The sequence below is a fragment of the Betta splendens genome, chromosome 9 (assembly GCF_900634795.4).
Source record: "Betta splendens chromosome 9, fBetSpl5.4, whole genome shotgun sequence".
In the NCBI taxonomy this organism is placed as follows: Eukaryota; Metazoa; Chordata; class Actinopteri; order Anabantiformes; family Osphronemidae; genus Betta; species Betta splendens.
The window spans coordinates 6,954,562-6,971,417 of record NC_040889.2 but is presented as its reverse complement, the minus strand read 5'-3'; the positions used below and the strand labels follow the sequence as shown (position 1 = coordinate 6,971,417).

Below are 16,856 nucleotides of genomic sequence, written 5' to 3'. Positions count from 1 at the left end.
CTGATCAGGTTAAGAATCACTGGGCAGTAGATGAGGCTGCTTTTCATACCTCCACATCATCATCAGACGTGAGTGAGAGAATAAAGAAGTAGTCTAGTTTGAGCATTATCGCAGTAAAAAGGTTCGTTTGGGTCTGAAAACGCTGAGCTCATCTACCGAAAGCTTGGGGGTTTGGTTCTTCAAGTGAATCTCTGACTGTTAACTCAATGCATGAGGCGTGTGGTGAGCAGCCACAACAACAGCGGTTCTCTGTTGCATTTACGCGAAACCAGAAACTGTAAAACACTTCTTAAATAAGAGCTGGCAGCCGCACACAGCTCAGTGTCTCATCTTTGATTAAATCCCATTCTACCCACTCCTCGGAAAGTGAAATATTTATCTTTTTTTTCCACAACGCTGAGCAGAAGTTGACTTGTGTTGCTGAATTATGTATTTATTCAACACCAGCGGACACATTTGGATGTTTCCCTGACCAACCGGATCAAACTGCTGGTATTAAAATGTATGAGAGGGTAGAACGGAGCTCAGACAGGATGAGGAATGAAGGCATGGTGAGACAGAGGGAGCCAGAAAGGTGTAAAAAAGAGATGGGGAGATGGAGGAGACGTTATTGAGCAGTTCCCAGTGGACAGGTGCAGGATATCTGTGTAAATATCCAAAAAACTGTATTACCTTAAAACTACAGCTCCTGAGTCGTGTGGAAACATACTCTAGGTTATACACAGCTGTTATCACTGTTATATTTATAAATTAATATAAGAGATAAGTGAGATAAATCCCTATATTATAGCTGAGAAACACAGCAACATTGATTTGTGACTTGTCCCAACTGTTTTAGCATAAGGCTTATTGTATTGCCAACATAAAGCTATTGCTAACATTAACGACAGCTTCACAGTTCATACAGTAGTTATTAATAATGTAAATTAATGTATCCTCTATGAAAAGCTGGTTTAATACAAGCTAAGCAACAGAGAATAACATGATTAGAAAAAGCTCATTTAGAGAGATGGTAACTTTACTCCCTGGTTACCAGGCAACCGTTTATAAAGCCCAGCCAGATTGCTTGGCTGCAACTTCCTGTTTTAATCGATGCCCAGTCGCACTTGGTGAAACAGAAAGGTGGTAGGAGAAGGGAAATCGCTAAACAGCCGTCTGAAAATAGCCTTTATGTGCCGTTTCTACGTGGATCGTTATTTATATAGCACACAGGCAGGGAACGATAAGTGCACGACACAGTTCAGTGCTATTAAGGTGTTCACAGCAGATCTGAGTAGATGCACTAAAAGCATGGTGTCAGGATCTGTGGCAGTCGCCGTTTTGACTCGTGGTCTCTGTCGAGCCTTTGGATTCTGTGTGATTCAAGGATGAAGTGCTCAGACGTTCAGCCTCAGTTTCGTTTTGTTTTCAACCTGGCTTAACTTGTAACTGGAGGCAAATAACAATGATCTTTTTAAATGATGTAACTTGGCAGGTTGAATACTAAGATAAGACCATGACTGATGTTCACAGCCAATAATAAAATGCTTCTTATTTTCATCCAAACTAATCCTGGAAGCAGCTGATGCTTACATTAAGTCTGTTTAGAGTGTATATGTCTATTGTTGTGTAACCACGCAGACGCATAGAAATGATTGTGTAGAGCTGAAAATAGCAGCACAAAAAAAAGAGATTCAGAAGAGACACTGCAAAAAAAACACTGGATCAGAATTTGTTTGATCATGAGAAGGCTTTGCGACAGTGGGAAGTTGAATTAGGGAAAAAAGGCTTTTGAAGACAATCACATAATGAATCAACAAAAAGCCACATGAATAGCCACGCACGCACACACACGCACACAGTCTGGGCTGCGAACACTCCAGCAATCGGCGGCTGATTGGGGCTGATTGAGCGCGAGCGAGTGCCGTGGCAGGACGCCAACTGTTTTTGGGGAAATTACAGAGATGAGTGGCACGTTGCCTGTCAGCGCTTCTGTGACAAGATGCCCCGTAATGCACACACACACACACACACACACACACACACTGTAACTCGTCTCTGACGGAAGGGAGGAGACAGATAAGAGCTTGAAATGTGGCACATTTCAAAGTGAACTTTTTGTCAGACATTTCATGATTGGGCTTTTTCATTTTCCACACGTGATAGAGCTGATTTCATTCGAAGCGCTTCATTTGACAATATAAAAAAACAATTTAGATGCTTAAAATAGAACAATGCCATTTTAGTAAGTTTAACATATTTGATTCACTTTTTCTCACGTCTCTTCAACCTTCACTTTCTCTCTCGACGTCAAACCAAAAAGAGGATGCGTAAGAAGCCAAACACCGCCTCCTCACATCTGTGGGCGTGGGAGCGAGCGCAGCATCTCCGCTGGCTTTGCCGAGGCTCCCTGGCTCCGGCTCAGCGATCCACGCGGCGGCTCGTTCCGTTGCAGCAGGTCTGAGCTGTTGTGCAGACTTATCGCAAACACAGAGCCGGGACGTCGGCGCCATCGTCATCGTTGTATAACACTGTGAATGCAGCAGAAAGAGAGAGGGGAGAGGCTGTGTAGGATGTGTTGGGAGACAGAGCACAGTGATACATCGCTGATGAATATTTTAAAGGGTCCTCTGTTATGTGAAGAGGAAAAATGGAGAGACTTTTTGCTGTAGTACATCTGCAGTAGGATGAATGAGGATATAAATACACTCTCTGGGACTTTTTCCTCAACAAGGACCAGCTGAGAGCCCTTCCTCTCTTTTTTTTAAGTGACATTCATATTGGAAGGATAATAATAAACATTAAATGTCCTGTCTGCTTTCTACAAGACAGCTTTCCTCTGAGCCTAGTAGCGAAAGCGTGGCATGACCTCATCTGTCACAGGCGTCTGTGTCACCCATCAACCTCATTGTGTCTTCTGCCGCTCCTACTGTAACTTCACCCGCTTCTTCATTACTTCTGGAATGGTGAATTCTGAAGCTTGACACAGTCTGAATAAATCGGTCCGTGTTGCATTATTTCTGACCACTTTGCTCTATCAAGGATTATTAAATTGCCTGAGTACCCATTTAATAGTAATTGTATCCATAGCAACAGCCCTTTGGCATGGAGGAAAGAGGCTGTATAATATCTTGGCTTTGAATTTTCATTAGTGGGGGAGCTTTTTGGACTGGACTAAGGCAAGGACTCCAACACACCACATTTGGTCTCATCACAGAAATACACTTTTTGCAAAGCTCCAATGACAAACAGTTGCCTTTTACCACATATTAATCAACACCACAGTAATGGGACATTTAGGGTTTTAATACACAGTTGTCAAGATAAATTTCTTTGATAAACAAAGGGACAGGTTTTTGGCTATATAAAAAGCTATTTAGAAACTAGTGACTAGACTTGGAGACAACAGTGGCGCTGTGCTTACAGTTTCAGGTATCAAATACAGACATGTTTTGCTCAGAGTGAAGAGAATAGTCACAAAGTTCAGAATAAACGAGAGCACGAGTTATCACTTCATCAATATGTCGAACCACGGTACTACACACTGAGCCATTTAGAATGAGCTATGCTCCCAGAAATATGCAGAGAAAGTAGGGATTACAGGTCAGTTTGCACATGAGTACCATCAAAAGACAGGCGAGAAAAGGGGCCTGTGAACGCAGGCTGAGATCCCTGGTACAGTAAATGCTCCGACAGTGTAATAAAAAGAGTTGTCAGACTGGTTGCGGGGCATTGCATTGTGGAGCTGCATTGTTCTTGGCCATTTTGCTCTATTAACTTGAATAATGGCAGGCAGCAGCAACCAGAGGTTACGTCCACCTAGATCTCTTGGAGCTCATAAAGTGGAGTTCATTAGAGCCTGTGGTGTGGCCGCCTCCAGCTGTAAAAGGAAAAAGCACCATTTATCCAAAGTTTCTGCCTATACAGGCCATATATAGCTTGGTTACGACTGGCCCTGGGTGCTGGCACACCCCGCGGGGGGAGCGGTGGGCATTTGTCCCCGTTCATTGATGGAGCTGCAGGCAAACTGACCGCCATGCTGAAATAGACACCCAGAGATAGTGTGCTACTACCACACGAGCACGAGAGACGGGGAGAAGGTGTTTGGCAGTGCAGGATCATCATATCATCAAAAGAGTCATTGTAATATACAGTATACCAACAAACATCACACCTGGGTCATCACAGAATTCACCACCAGTAAGTAGCTGTCCACACTTTGTGTGTGAGCTGAAGTGTGGTTTGAACCACGCTCGGACCCAGGTCTGATTAGAGGGATTAAGAAAACAGATTTACATGACAATACACTTGTAAATGTTGACACCGTGAAAAACATTTCAATGGTTGCCTTTAAAAACTCAAGTAATAAAACTGCAGAGGGTAAAAGGTCAAGAATCGTCAGGCGAAGGCGCACCGTTTAATCGGGAATATTTGGTTTTGGGAAACATAGAAAACAACCTCCTAGATGCTGAGTTCCAAAACTCCACGAACCCACTGGTGTTTTATTGCAGTGGCTGAGCTGAAAGTGGAGACTCGATGGTCAGGGCTAAAAAAAACAGAGGTTCTGCTCTAACGTATGATTTGCTTGACACAGTGATGGTAGCACTTTATTTTAGCATTTATTAATCAATACCGTTACATGAAATCTGTGGTGAATGTTGGTACAAAAATATAATCCAGCTATAATTACAGTTTTTATTGATCCCTATTACTGTATGTGTAATGTGATTTTATATATTAACTTATTATTATGGATAGTTTTTTTGTTAATGTGACACAATAAAAGTAACAGCTTGTAATTATATTTCTGTACCAATGGAGTAGATCATAGCTAGTTATTGCATATGTTGCGCATCTGTCCTTTAAATTAAAATGCTACCACACTGTACAGTAGTTTAGCAGGCGCTAGAAATAAAGGCAGTAGTTGTACTCCAGCCTCAGTGAAGCCCCACATTGATTTCTACCGCCTCTTACTTGATAATTGAGTCCCAGATATGTCATCTGTCTTCTTGACCTGAAACACAGCACGCAGCTCCGTTACTTGCGATTCTTGGTCGAACCGATGGATTTGTTGTTTACAGCGCATTCATCATGAGAGCACCGAGGGAAGTGTACAGTACATATATGTACAGCCCAAAGTGTAAGGCGGAACACGATCCCACTGTGTAGTGCAGATATCCATTCATAGTCCATCCCATTTAGTCCCATGCCACCGTCTTATGCTTCACTGGTTTTCATTCCGTTGATATTAACACCATTCACTTTAATCTAGTGTTTCACATGATTCCATCCACTCCGTTCAAATCTAATGTGATTTCAGCAATCGGCTCCAAGGCATTTAATTCCACTCATGTCCATGTTTGTTGTCTGAGACCAGCCCAGTTGTGTCGGAATCCCCTCGAGATTTCTTAATATACAGTGAAAGTGTTCGCGTGTTCGCCTGGATTCCCTCGCGCGACATCTTAGTTTTCTTTGGCCGTTACTGCAAAGTAACGCCCTGCACTGCTTTAATTACCAGTCAGAAGCCTTGTTCCCGTGTGTGCACTCTTACAGTATGTGACCTGTACATTTACAGCAGATGTAGTCTGTGAACCTAGCACTCCTTGAGGCAGTGTGAGCCGAAAGGATGCTGTCTTTGTATTATCGTACAAGGATGCTCTGTGATTCATTAGCTGAAATGTTGCTGGGCGCACGGGACGTTCGTTGGCTTTCACAGGTTCTAATATTACAGATTATTTCTGAATACATAAATATTATTTGTGATGGCCAAACATAAAATGTTTTGAGGTTGTTGCATCATATTCTGTACAACAATTTACATGTACATTGTACAGAAACAATATATTAGCTTTAGCTGTTACTAATAGCATGAGGCTAACGCTTTTGTTTTGTTATTACCGTGACAAAGTCAAAGCTACAATATGCAAATTTTAGCAATCAAGGCATCAGGGGCACATGATGTTCAGGTAATTGATTGGTTGAGGTGGAGACTTGCTCATGATCCTCATCGCTGCTAGACTTTTTTTTAACATAAACTTGATTTGGGCAAAAATAACACTTACTTACACTTAAAGTAAAGGTCACATATTGTAGCTTTAGCTTAAATAAATTAACATCTACATGGAGGGAGGTTCGTAGGCTTTAAAGGTTTCAGACAGGAATGCTAAAAATATGTGTCGACCCTGTTTTGAGAGCACCACAGGGCACGACCAGAGTCTGCCTTCATTAGCTTTCATGGAAAAGAGGAGTTAGTGTGAATGTACAGTTTTATAAAAATGAAAGCTGACTTGAACGTGATTATTCAGTATCCAACGCGGTTCGTGCACTCATTTCAACCGTTGGACGGGCTAGATAAGGCAGGCTTCTCTAGCCGGGTCGGACAAACGCTAGCGAGCGGGCTAGCTTAGCAGTTGGAGCCGGCCGGCGTGTAGTTGCTCAGCTCCCTGCGGATGGTGCTGAACGGCGACAGCTCCAGCTCCGTGGTGCACTCGTGTTCGTTATCGTCGCTGGCCGTGGCCGAGGAGGGCGCGCGGTTGCAGCAGCAGCAGCAGCAGCAGCAGTCCAGGAAGGCCCGGCCCAGGGGCCGGCACAGCAGGAGCAGCAGCGCCGGCGTCACGGCGGCCCGGCAGAAGAGCAGCAGCTGCGACAGGAGGTGGAGCACGGCCATGGTGTGCTCGGGAACCCCCGCCGCCATGTAGGCCGACACTATGTTGCAGATGTTCTCGGGCACCACGCACGCGCCGTACACGATGGCCAGCGCCACCACGGTGCAGTTCATCTGGCTCTCCAGCCGGATCTGCTTCTTGTTGCTGCGCACGCTGGCCTGCTCCGCGTGCCGGATCTTGCGCGCCGTCACCAGCGAGCAGCCGATGGTGAAGAGCGTGGGCAGGCAGAAGTAGCAGCCGAAGCACCACCACAGCCTGGCGCCCTCGTAGGTCAGGCCCAGCACGTAGAGCATGTCGGGCAGCGAGGTGGAGATCCTGATGATGCAGCGCTCCACGGGCGGCTCGTCCAGCATGGCCGCGTCCTCCCTCACCAGCTGCCGGATGAGGAGCTCCGGCAGGGCCAGGAGCAGGGCGCCGATCCAGATCACGGCCAGCTTAGCGGTGGTGGAGGTGCAGTTCTCGATCATCTCGTAGTACATCTGGACGTTGGTGGCGGCGCGGAAGCGGTCGATGCACAGGGCGCACAGGGTGAAGGTGGTGACACCCAGAGACGCCACCTGAGGAAGCAGACGGGCAATCATTACATGCATGTGCTGACGTTCACACACCCGAGCCGTGAAACACGGCGGACGAGGCGGCGCGGCGATAGCGTAGCCGTGGCAACTGACAGACAGGCTGACGTGTGCGTAATACACTTTTTCCGCGATGTAGTCGAGGTTGTCAAGGTTCCAGTCGTTAGTGAATAAAAGGAAGTGACAAAGTGATCTCCCGCGTGGGGAGGCGTGCGCGTCACCCGTGGCCGCCACAGGTATCTTAAAGCATAAACAGCTGCGACGGCAGGGAAACCGATTCTGTCCGAGTCCAACCGGCGGCACCGCAACACAGCGCGGGACGCCCAGTAATGGCTGTGGCCCTCGGGTGCCGCTGAGACGGCTGTGATTACAAGTGGTGGAGCATCAGAAGCACAATGGAGCGCCGCAAGCCGCAATTATCTGTGTGTGGCATCGGCGAACGTGTGCGACTGTGTGTGAGGGAAGCGAACGCACAGACGCAGCGAGCGGAAGGGTTAATGACAGTCTAAATGTATGGAACACTCCCAGCTTTGCCAGAGCTCGATGCGAATGCATCTGTTGGACTGACAGTCGTTTTTGGCATAGCCGCAAAATATTCCTCTGCAGCTGGAGTGTGAGGGTGTGCGCATGTGTGCGTGTATGTCCTTACATGAACCAGCGTCTTGGCTGGATTTGCCTCCGGCGCTAAATCCACCCGAGGAGCCACTGATCCCCCCCGATCACGGCTGACCCTGTTTAACCTTTATGTCCCCTCGTCTCCACCCGCTCACCCTATGTTCCCTTCCTTCCTTCCCTCTCTCTGGACCCCTTTCATATCAAATTTAATTAAAACAGCCAGCTTTCCAGATGGCCTCGGTGATCCATGGCTCGGGCGCTCTCAACACGCACTTCCTGCGCAGATAGAGTCGTACGATGCACACGCTGACCCGCTGACACACATGGAGGACCCAACCAGCCTAATGAAGGGCGACCAAACGAAGCAGCGAGGGGTAAGCGGAGCCGACAAACCACCCACAGGCTCCAGCTCCCAACAATAACTGTGATCAATGCGACAGGCTTTTTGAGCAGGAGCCTTTATTACCTGCTGTCACGCCACAATCTTGTAACTGTAATTGTGGTGAATTGTTCGGCAATTTAGCCAAAGCAGAACGATCATTATTCATTAGCTTTTAAAGTGATGCATGGTTTTCAAAACACCGCGGAACACGTTTCAGCCAAGAGAGATTGTGTGTGCGGTTTATTCAAACCCTGCAGGGATTTAACCCTTTGGGTTGATTTGGGCTGATGTCAACATGCGCACGTGTCTGGCAGATATTACGTTACGACCAGTTATCCGTGATTGGAAAGCCAGGCACCGAAAATCAAATAAAGGCAGGAAATTGTGCAGCAGTCTTGAGCTAAGCTCATTTTCAGTGGGTCTGTGTTCTATAAATGCATATAAGCAATAGAAAAGGCGACTGTTAAGAGCTTGCAGCGGGAAAAAGTCAAACGTAGAGAAACCCAGTTAAAGTGTGGACGTGTGCTGGATCAGAGCAGCAGTCTTCATTAACGAAGGAACAATATTCACGTCATTTATCTAAGGATGTTGCCTTGTATTTGCTGTATTTATGTATTATTGTATCTGTATATCTGCAATGTCTGGTCTGCAGCTGTGATGGGACTGATGTCTGAACTGGGGTTTGACAACTTCTTGAATTCACTTGCAACGTTGTTCAATTATAGACGCAGCAGTTTCCTTGAGTCTGATTGTTCCATCAGTGTACATGTAATTACCAGTCACTAAACTCTTAGTGACTGGTAATTACTGCTCACTCACTCTCCAGTTACACAGTAAATCATTACGGCCACATCCTATGTGACTTAGAAATACTGACCTGCCTGTGTCCATCTAAAGCCACAGGTTCTATCCTTCCTGAGTTTATTAGTGAAATAAGCATCGTGCACATGAAGCATACCTGCACACACACATCCAAGGCGCCTGGACAGATGCCTGCATAGGCTGAATGCCTCACGGCTTAAACAACAGGGTTGGAATGGCTTGAAAGACTGTCATGAAGCACCAGAAAAGCCAGCTTTGATCAGCGTGTCAAGGCAGGGAGAGCAAGGCCAGGGTGAACAAGCATAGCTTTGTAGTGGAGTGGGGGGGGGCAGTCCTGGTGGGGCGATGAAGCTGTGTGTGTTTGTGGGGGGGTTATGCAAATGAGAGCATGAACAATAGGGACAGAAGAAGAATGGGAAAATAGGGAGGAACTAAGAATGACAGACAAACCCATTCAAAGCCAGAGACAAGAAGCCACAACATCTTATTCTACTGTGGCTTCTCGTAGCGTAACGCTAATGTGGCGTCTCTTCCAAACAGCTGCCGTCACCCTGTCATGTTCATTTTACCTAATGGCACGATAAGAGGACTGCTAGCCTGCGGGATGGAAATTACGCCTCTAAAATATGATCCAAGGGACCTCGAACCATGATTATGGCAGTAATGTGATCGTGTGACAAGCTTGGGTGCGTTTTTAGGATCTGATGTCCCACTCGCGGGAAACTCTGAGTCCATGGATGGCTGACGGTCATGTGCCCACCAAATGCAGGCCATGCTAGGCTAGGCTAGCTGCTTTGAGGCAAGGCGGCTTTACCAGCTTTAATGTGGGGTTCATGCTTCCAGCTGCTTCCCCCAGTTGCCAAAATCGGGCTTTATATCGCTTTTCTCTTCTCACCCTTGGACGTCAGTGGTTCAGAATAAAAGGAGATGAAAACGCCTTTCATCCGGAACACCTGCTTTTCTGTATCTGTGCAGCAGGTGACAAAGACACTTTTCCCCGGTGCTGTTTTTAATAACAGCCCATTAGCTTCCTGATTAAAGGTCCTGTGAGCTGCTGGCATAAAGGCCTTGTGCTATTAATTGGATCTTAACAAGGACTGGTGGAGCCTGTGTGGCCGTACTGTGACTACAGCCACTGTCAGCAGTAATGGGTCCTATCAGGTGATGAATGGGCCATTGGTGCGATGCAACAACACACACACACAGTCGTATAGTAATGAGTCGGGGAGACAAAGGGTTATTCCAGCTGCAGTGGCTCTTCTAGGTTGAATGTGACTCAGTGCAAGCTCTGCTAGAACATAACTCCAACCCCGAAGCCCTGACAGCCTCCATCCATCTAACAGGGGATGTGGGCCATGCATGCATTCGTGAGTCTGTTTTTGCACGTCCACATGGATGGGAGTTTATTAAAATTCATACATCACGGTGGGTTTGCATGAGCGGGGTGAGTGGTGCATGCATATGAGTATCTGTGTGTGGGATTACGGCCGACAGACTGACTAAATCCATCCTCGTTTTCTGATGATCTTAGAGGCGCTTCAACAGGCTAGCTCTTCCATTTACTCCTCCCCTACTGTATCTATTATAAGTTGACATGTCCTGTGAGGAATAGTAACAGAAACACGCTTACAGTACATTTCGTGTTAGGTCTCAGGGTGACAGGTGGTTTTGAGGTCCCAGGCAGGCGCCATAAGGCTTCTTGACAGTCTTTGTGACAGTTGACCATTTCCATCCTCAAAGAGGAACTTTGAGTCTATTCTCTTCTATTGTACGTTAAAAAGAAGCTGTCTCCACCAGTCAGGAACAAAAGATCCATAGTATTCACCAATAAGTAGGGCAAGCCTCCTTCTTCCTTTTGCTCCTTCTTTAATTAAATTAATAGCAACAATCCATTGCAGTATTCTGCTCTGTTCTGTTGCTTTATTCTGTCTCCATCTTTTTCAGCATGTTGGCGCAGTTGCTTCCAGACAATAAATTTTTCTTCCATTAAATTATTTCCTGACCTATGGCAGATTTTCCCCAGAGATTAAAAAAAACTTCTCTGTGTACAGTGGCTGCTGGAAAAGCTCGTTCCAGGTCATTGATTCCTGCCTGGAAGTGTAACGTTGGCAGCGATACAAAATGCACTGTTGTTTTCTCTTTGTATTCGGTGAAGGCTGCCTACATGCGACCTGAGATGCTGTTCATATTCATTCCACTAACACACCAAATTCATCAAGGGACCCATCCAATGAATATTTCATATTTACATGGGTAATTATCAATTTGGTTAATTGCATCCAACAGCAAATCTGATCTCTGCTTCCTGATGTTGGGTGGTTTTGTCTCATCACACAAAACACACTATCTACTCATCCATGGACAAAGACCTGACTGAACGGACTCATCGCGATGCATTATGTAGAGCGGCTAATTATATACTCTGAATAATTTACCTATCTTCCAATTAACTATAATTCCAGCACCTAATAGACAAGCTGAGTATGCACAGGGCTCGAGACCTTGTGTACCCAGCATGTGTGTGTGTGTGTGTGTGTGTGTGTGTGTGTGTGTGTGTGTGTGTGTGTGTGTGTGTGTGTGTGTGTGTGTGTGTGTGTGTGTGTGTGCCCAAATGCTTTCATACTGTGTGTGAGTGTGTGCCTTCCCTTGAGGCTTACTTCTAATCACAGATAGCTGATGCAGAGAGAGTGAAAGAAGGAGCACAGCCATGGGCAGTGATCAGTGGAGAGAAGGCCATCCCGCCCATCTGGAGGATCAGCACACCCTGCTGCCTGCATGTGTGTGTGTGTGCAGACACACATACTCATGAATGCATACAGTATAACTACCGTATAGGAGGAGAAATAAGGAGATTTAAATCTGCAAAGTGGCCCTTGCTGACTTCATGCTCCTCTCTTCTTTCTCTCTCTCGCCACCAGTCCCTCTGTCCCGCTCTGCTTCACTAGTCTGTTTCCTCCCTTCTGCCTGCTGTGGCCCACAGAGCCATAGCAAAAACAACCTACACTTATAGTGACGAGAGCACCTCAGAGGGCAGATGTGGGAAAGAACCCACATAGGATGTGTCTTTAAGTAGCCGTTAGCTGGTGATGACACAGTTATTCATGTTACATAGGTGTGTTTACTTTTTGACTATTACATAGTAAGTACCACGTTTAACTTTTGAATCCACATTGACAATAACACTTTCCACAGACTGTTTACTGGATGTTAGTTGCCCTGCTTTTCAGTCAGTGTCAGGTGTAGACCCAATTACTGCCCATTAGCTTTGCCTGGGTTTGCTGTTGTGCACCACTGCTTTGAGGGTTCATGTGCAGTGTCGCTAGCATGAAGCAGGAGCGTATCTGATATAATGCCCGCTGGCCGCAGTTCACATTTTTGTTTTGTGCCGCATTTGTAAAACTTCCCCCGCTGTGTTTGCTCACATCTCACACCTCAAATTGCTTTCTCCCCCTGTTTTAGAGAAGTCCACGCTCGATCAAACACTAAATAAAACAAGATTCACTGAAGGCGGCTCCACTGAAGGCTTCTGTCTCCGTGGACGCTATCTATACTGTACCACCGTGTCAGTACGACAACATGAACAGGTGAAGTTGTGTTCCATGTTTGGTGTGTGTGAGTCAGGCAGATGAGCATGTGTGTGCGTGTGTGCGTGTGTGCGTGTGTGCGTGTGTGCGTGCGTGCGTGTGCGTCACTCAGTCTCCTAAGACAGAATTTGGGTTAAGTGAAGAATATAGTGACTCCATAGGGTTTGTGTGCACGCGTGTGTGTGTGTGTGTGTGTGTGTGTGTGTGTGTGTGTGTGTGTGTGTGTGTGTGTGTGTGTGTGTGTGTGTGTGTGTGTGTGTTTCACTGAATGTTCCACAGGGAGAGAGTGAGCCCCAGGCTGCATTACTCACGGCCTGTTTTGACACATGCTCACGCACGTGCATGTGCGTGTTGAATCCACTGTGTACCTCATAGAAACCATACTGTATATACAGTCTGTATGCACCAGTGTGCTAAGGAGAGGTACTTATTATAAGCACTTGAAGCATGTTATTGAGGTTATTAAATAACACCCTGTGGTTCTGGAGGGGGTGGTCTTCGCTCTGATCCCTCAGTAATTAAACATATGTGCGCACAAGGTGCCTGCCACATACTGTGCAACAAATATGTAGCAAATGGTGATTTTGGATGTGAGGATGGTGATGCCGACACTGATGCTGACTCTATTTTTGTATACCTCTAGTTGTGATCTGTTTCCTTGTAGACCCAATATGTATCTAATGTTAACCGAGAGATAAATAACAACGAGCTGACCCACATTATCTACTCATAACGTAACAACCCTCCCCTCCGGCAGGCCCCGTGGTGCCCAAAGGGTGGAGTCAGACCCAAATTGCGGTCACCTGTTCTGGCTCGCTGCCAAGCTGGAGGAGCTTTTTCCCCATAAAGTCTAGCTTGAGTCGCGTAAGAGTTGGGGCGAACACAGAGATTATGAATGAGCTGGAAACACCTGTTCCACGTAAAAAGGCATCACCTTTAGATGAGCGAATCTGATACCGGTGCTGCACAAAGGGACAGCATAAAAGAAGAGAACGTGTCTGAGACCCCTATGTAAGAGTGTGTGTGTGTGTGTGTGTGTGTGTGTGTGTGTGTGTGTGTGTGTGTGTGCGTGTGCGTGTGTGTGTGTGTGTGTGTGCGTGTGCGTGTGCGTGTGCGTGTGCGTGTGCGTGTGTGTGTGTGTGTCTTGTCTACAGGCCTTTAGGTGAGGCTCTCGCGCACCGGCAGCCGGAGGTGTTCAGTTGACAGCGTGTCCTTGTTACAGGTTGAGGTGTCGTCTTATAGCTGTCTACTTTCTGTGTGGGGGCGTTACAACTGAAACTCGGCTCTTTAAGCACGGAACGAGAGTGTGAAATTTAATTTCATAGCCTAAAGTGGCACAGATTACGTCTATTGTTGCTGTAGAGGTGTGACTACACTCAGACAAGGTGGGTGACATAGTGGAACCCCATTCACCAGCTGTCATCTCTGGAGCTATATTGTCTGGGTTTCTTGCTTCATTGTAGCTCATGGGAGTCAGGATGAACCAAGCACTGGCTTACCTCCACATAGGGCACTACTTTGCAGGTGAACTCCCCCAGCAGCCAGGACTTGGTGAGCTCATGGAAAACCACCATGGGGAGGCAGAAGAAGATGAGCACAAAATCCCACACCGCCAGGTTGGCCAGCAGCGAGTTGGAGATGCTCTTCATGTAGTAGTTCTGGCACACGATGCAGAGGATGGCGATGTTCCCCGCGAGGCCCGCGAGGAAGATCACCCCGGAGACGCACGTGATGGCGTAGGCGCCGTACGTCTCGCTGGTCACCGGGTAGAACGGGTTCTTGATCTCGTCGCCGAAGTCCTGCGAGCTGGGAGGCGTGATCGGCGTGGCGTCCCAGGGGTTCTCCTCCCGGAAGGTGAAGAGCTCGCTCCTGCGGGTGAAGAGGTCGAAGGGGAGGTCGGTGGAGGTGAGGGCCACCGGCTTGGGGAGGGGTTCCCACGGCGACGAGTGCGCCTGGGCCAGGAGGACGGAGCTTTTGTTCGGGCGGGTTCTCCCCCTCTTCCACGCTTTCCTCTGCTCGTCCTTTGTGCCTCTCTTGTGCCGGTCGCCCTCGTCGGGCCCCCCCCCCTCGTCCCCCCGGCCCATTGACGGCAGCTTAAGCGCATTGTGGCGTCCACCTGCCGGCGTCCCCGTGCTACTGAGACCGCCATTCAACTTTATCCTCTTATTGTGGCGGCGCGGCGGCTCCTCCGCGGGGGTCACGCTCCCGTTCCAGTCGTGCCTGCCGTGTCCGGGTCGCCTCGCTTCTCCCGCGGCCACTCTCTTCCAGGGGTGAGTGGAGTTCAGGGTCGCTCTGAGAAGCGCCCGCTGCGGCTGCGGCTGCGCCTCCGCCGGAGACGCACCTGTGGCGCGACCCCACGAGAGCGCACGGGTGCGCGCTTTGCTTTGGTGGCTCTCCCCGAACGACGCATGGAAAGTCCTGGCGGAGGACGCGCCGGTGCTGGCCTCCTCTTGAGTTGGTAGTTCTCTATTGTTTCTCACACTCAGTAACACATGCGCATGGGCCAGTAACACAAATAGCGTCCTAGGCGGCAGAATCTGCATGGTCCACGAATTAGTTAGCGCAGTTTGAATTCTCACAAGTGCCTCCTCGTGCCCCGGTGGCAGCGCGGAGACTCTTCCATTCAGTCAGCGCCCGCACTGAGACCCGCGCGGCGACGTCGCGGCTGTAAGTCTGCACCGCAGCTCCATCCGTGGCCGCGCGCTGTGCGAACTTGGAAGTTGTATCCCGGCGTGCGCTATTCGTGCCGCAGCCGCAGCGATCTCCTCCCGCACGAGTCACTGCCGCTTCCAAAGTCTTGACATCACCGCGCAGGACGGCGAGTGCGAGTCTGGAGCCAGAGGCGAGGGAGCGGGGAGGGAGAGGTGGGGGGAGAATTGTTGCATATCGGCGCACATAATCTGCCCGCGTCCAGTCTCCAGCTGCGCTTCGAAGCGCCCCGCTACCTGCTCTTTGCGCTGTGTGGACGTGGGTGCGCTAGTTCTGTGGGTTGGGTCGGCGGAGGCAGCGGCAGCGGCAATGCGGTGCAGCCCGGGTAAAGCCCACTAGGTTGTGATGCACGGGAGAGAGGGGGAGAGAGAGAGAGTGACAGAGAGGCGAAGGGGGGAGGCGTGGAAATGAGCCGCTCCGCTCCCCGCGTGTCGCCCCTTCATCCGCTCCGCTCCACTATCTCTCCTCTCCTTTCTTCTCGAGGAGGACCGTGCGCGGCAAGAAAATGGACTCCCCCGGCGGCTAACCCCGATCTGTCACTCCCCATCCATCACGGAGCATCCTGCGGCCCCGCAGCGCGCCGCGGCTACGACACCGCCGGCAGACGAGTCAGCCACGCCCGGCGAAGCGCGCGGAGAAATCTGTTACCTCGCTTTCCATCTCTACGCACAGGCGGCGCTGTGATATCGACGCACTCGGACAACACTGAGGAAGATGCATCATCTAATCTAGACTAATCTTATGTTTAAAAGATTGAACTAGAACGATTGTGCATCTTTCAAATTAAAAGCAACTCCCAGAAAACTTTATTTTTATTATGTTATTGTGATCTCATAATTTCCACTGTCAGCTGAGAAGTTAATCTGCATAAATGCTCTCATTTTCCCTCCAGGCATATATTTATCCATGATAAACACCATATATTTTCAGACTAAGCCTCACACCCCAGATAGTTCAGATTCATTATTCATTCATTAATTAAACAACAACGCTCGGATAGATATATTTATAATCTTTGACACCCCTCAACATCCCTCTTCATCCCCAGGCCCTTGAAATCACCCAGGTCCACCCCCCACACACACACTGTGCCAGGCTGCAGGCCTCACTATTTCTGAAAGTGATCCTTATCTGGTTTCTGTTGTGATCTCGCTGTAGAGGATTTGGACATTGATTGTGGCTTATTCTATAGCTGCATGCATCAATAGCTGCACCAAGTCTCCTTAAAAGATGTGGGGAGTCACTCAATGGGCCCATCAAACTGATATTTGACCAAAAGTAGAAGAGGCTGCGAGAAGATGCTTTTATGAAGCGCCAGTCTGATTGTCTTATTCATTCCCAACAGGTGCTGGCACTGGGGGGGTGTTTTTTGATGGTGTCCATGTAAGTGATTAATATCTGATTTGACAGCTTGGTAGTAATGGTTAAAATAAATGCTGCTCAGAGGAAAAATGATTAAATGCTCCCAAACAACAGCCCACAACAGTGGCTGTAGTAAATACGTCCAGCGGGTCAGTCAATAACTTAA

General features: G+C 48.2%; 1 protein-coding gene across 1 annotated transcript; it reads right to left on the bottom strand.

Annotated features, from left to right (window-relative positions):
- Nucleotides 1–3,264: 3,264 nt before the first annotated feature.
- On the bottom strand, nucleotides 3,265–15,986 carry gpr37b (G protein-coupled receptor 37b). Its single transcript, XM_029161371.3, has 2 exons — nucleotides 14,119–15,986; nucleotides 3,265–7,201 (listed from the first exon to the last, which is right to left on the bottom strand). The coding sequence occupies exons 1-2, from the start codon at nucleotides 15,160–15,162 to the stop codon at nucleotides 6,383–6,385; spliced, it is 1,863 nt and encodes a 620-aa protein (XP_029017204.1). The 5' UTR covers nucleotides 15,163–15,986; the 3' UTR covers nucleotides 3,265–6,382.
- Between the last annotated feature and the right edge of the window lie 870 nt (nucleotides 15,987–16,856).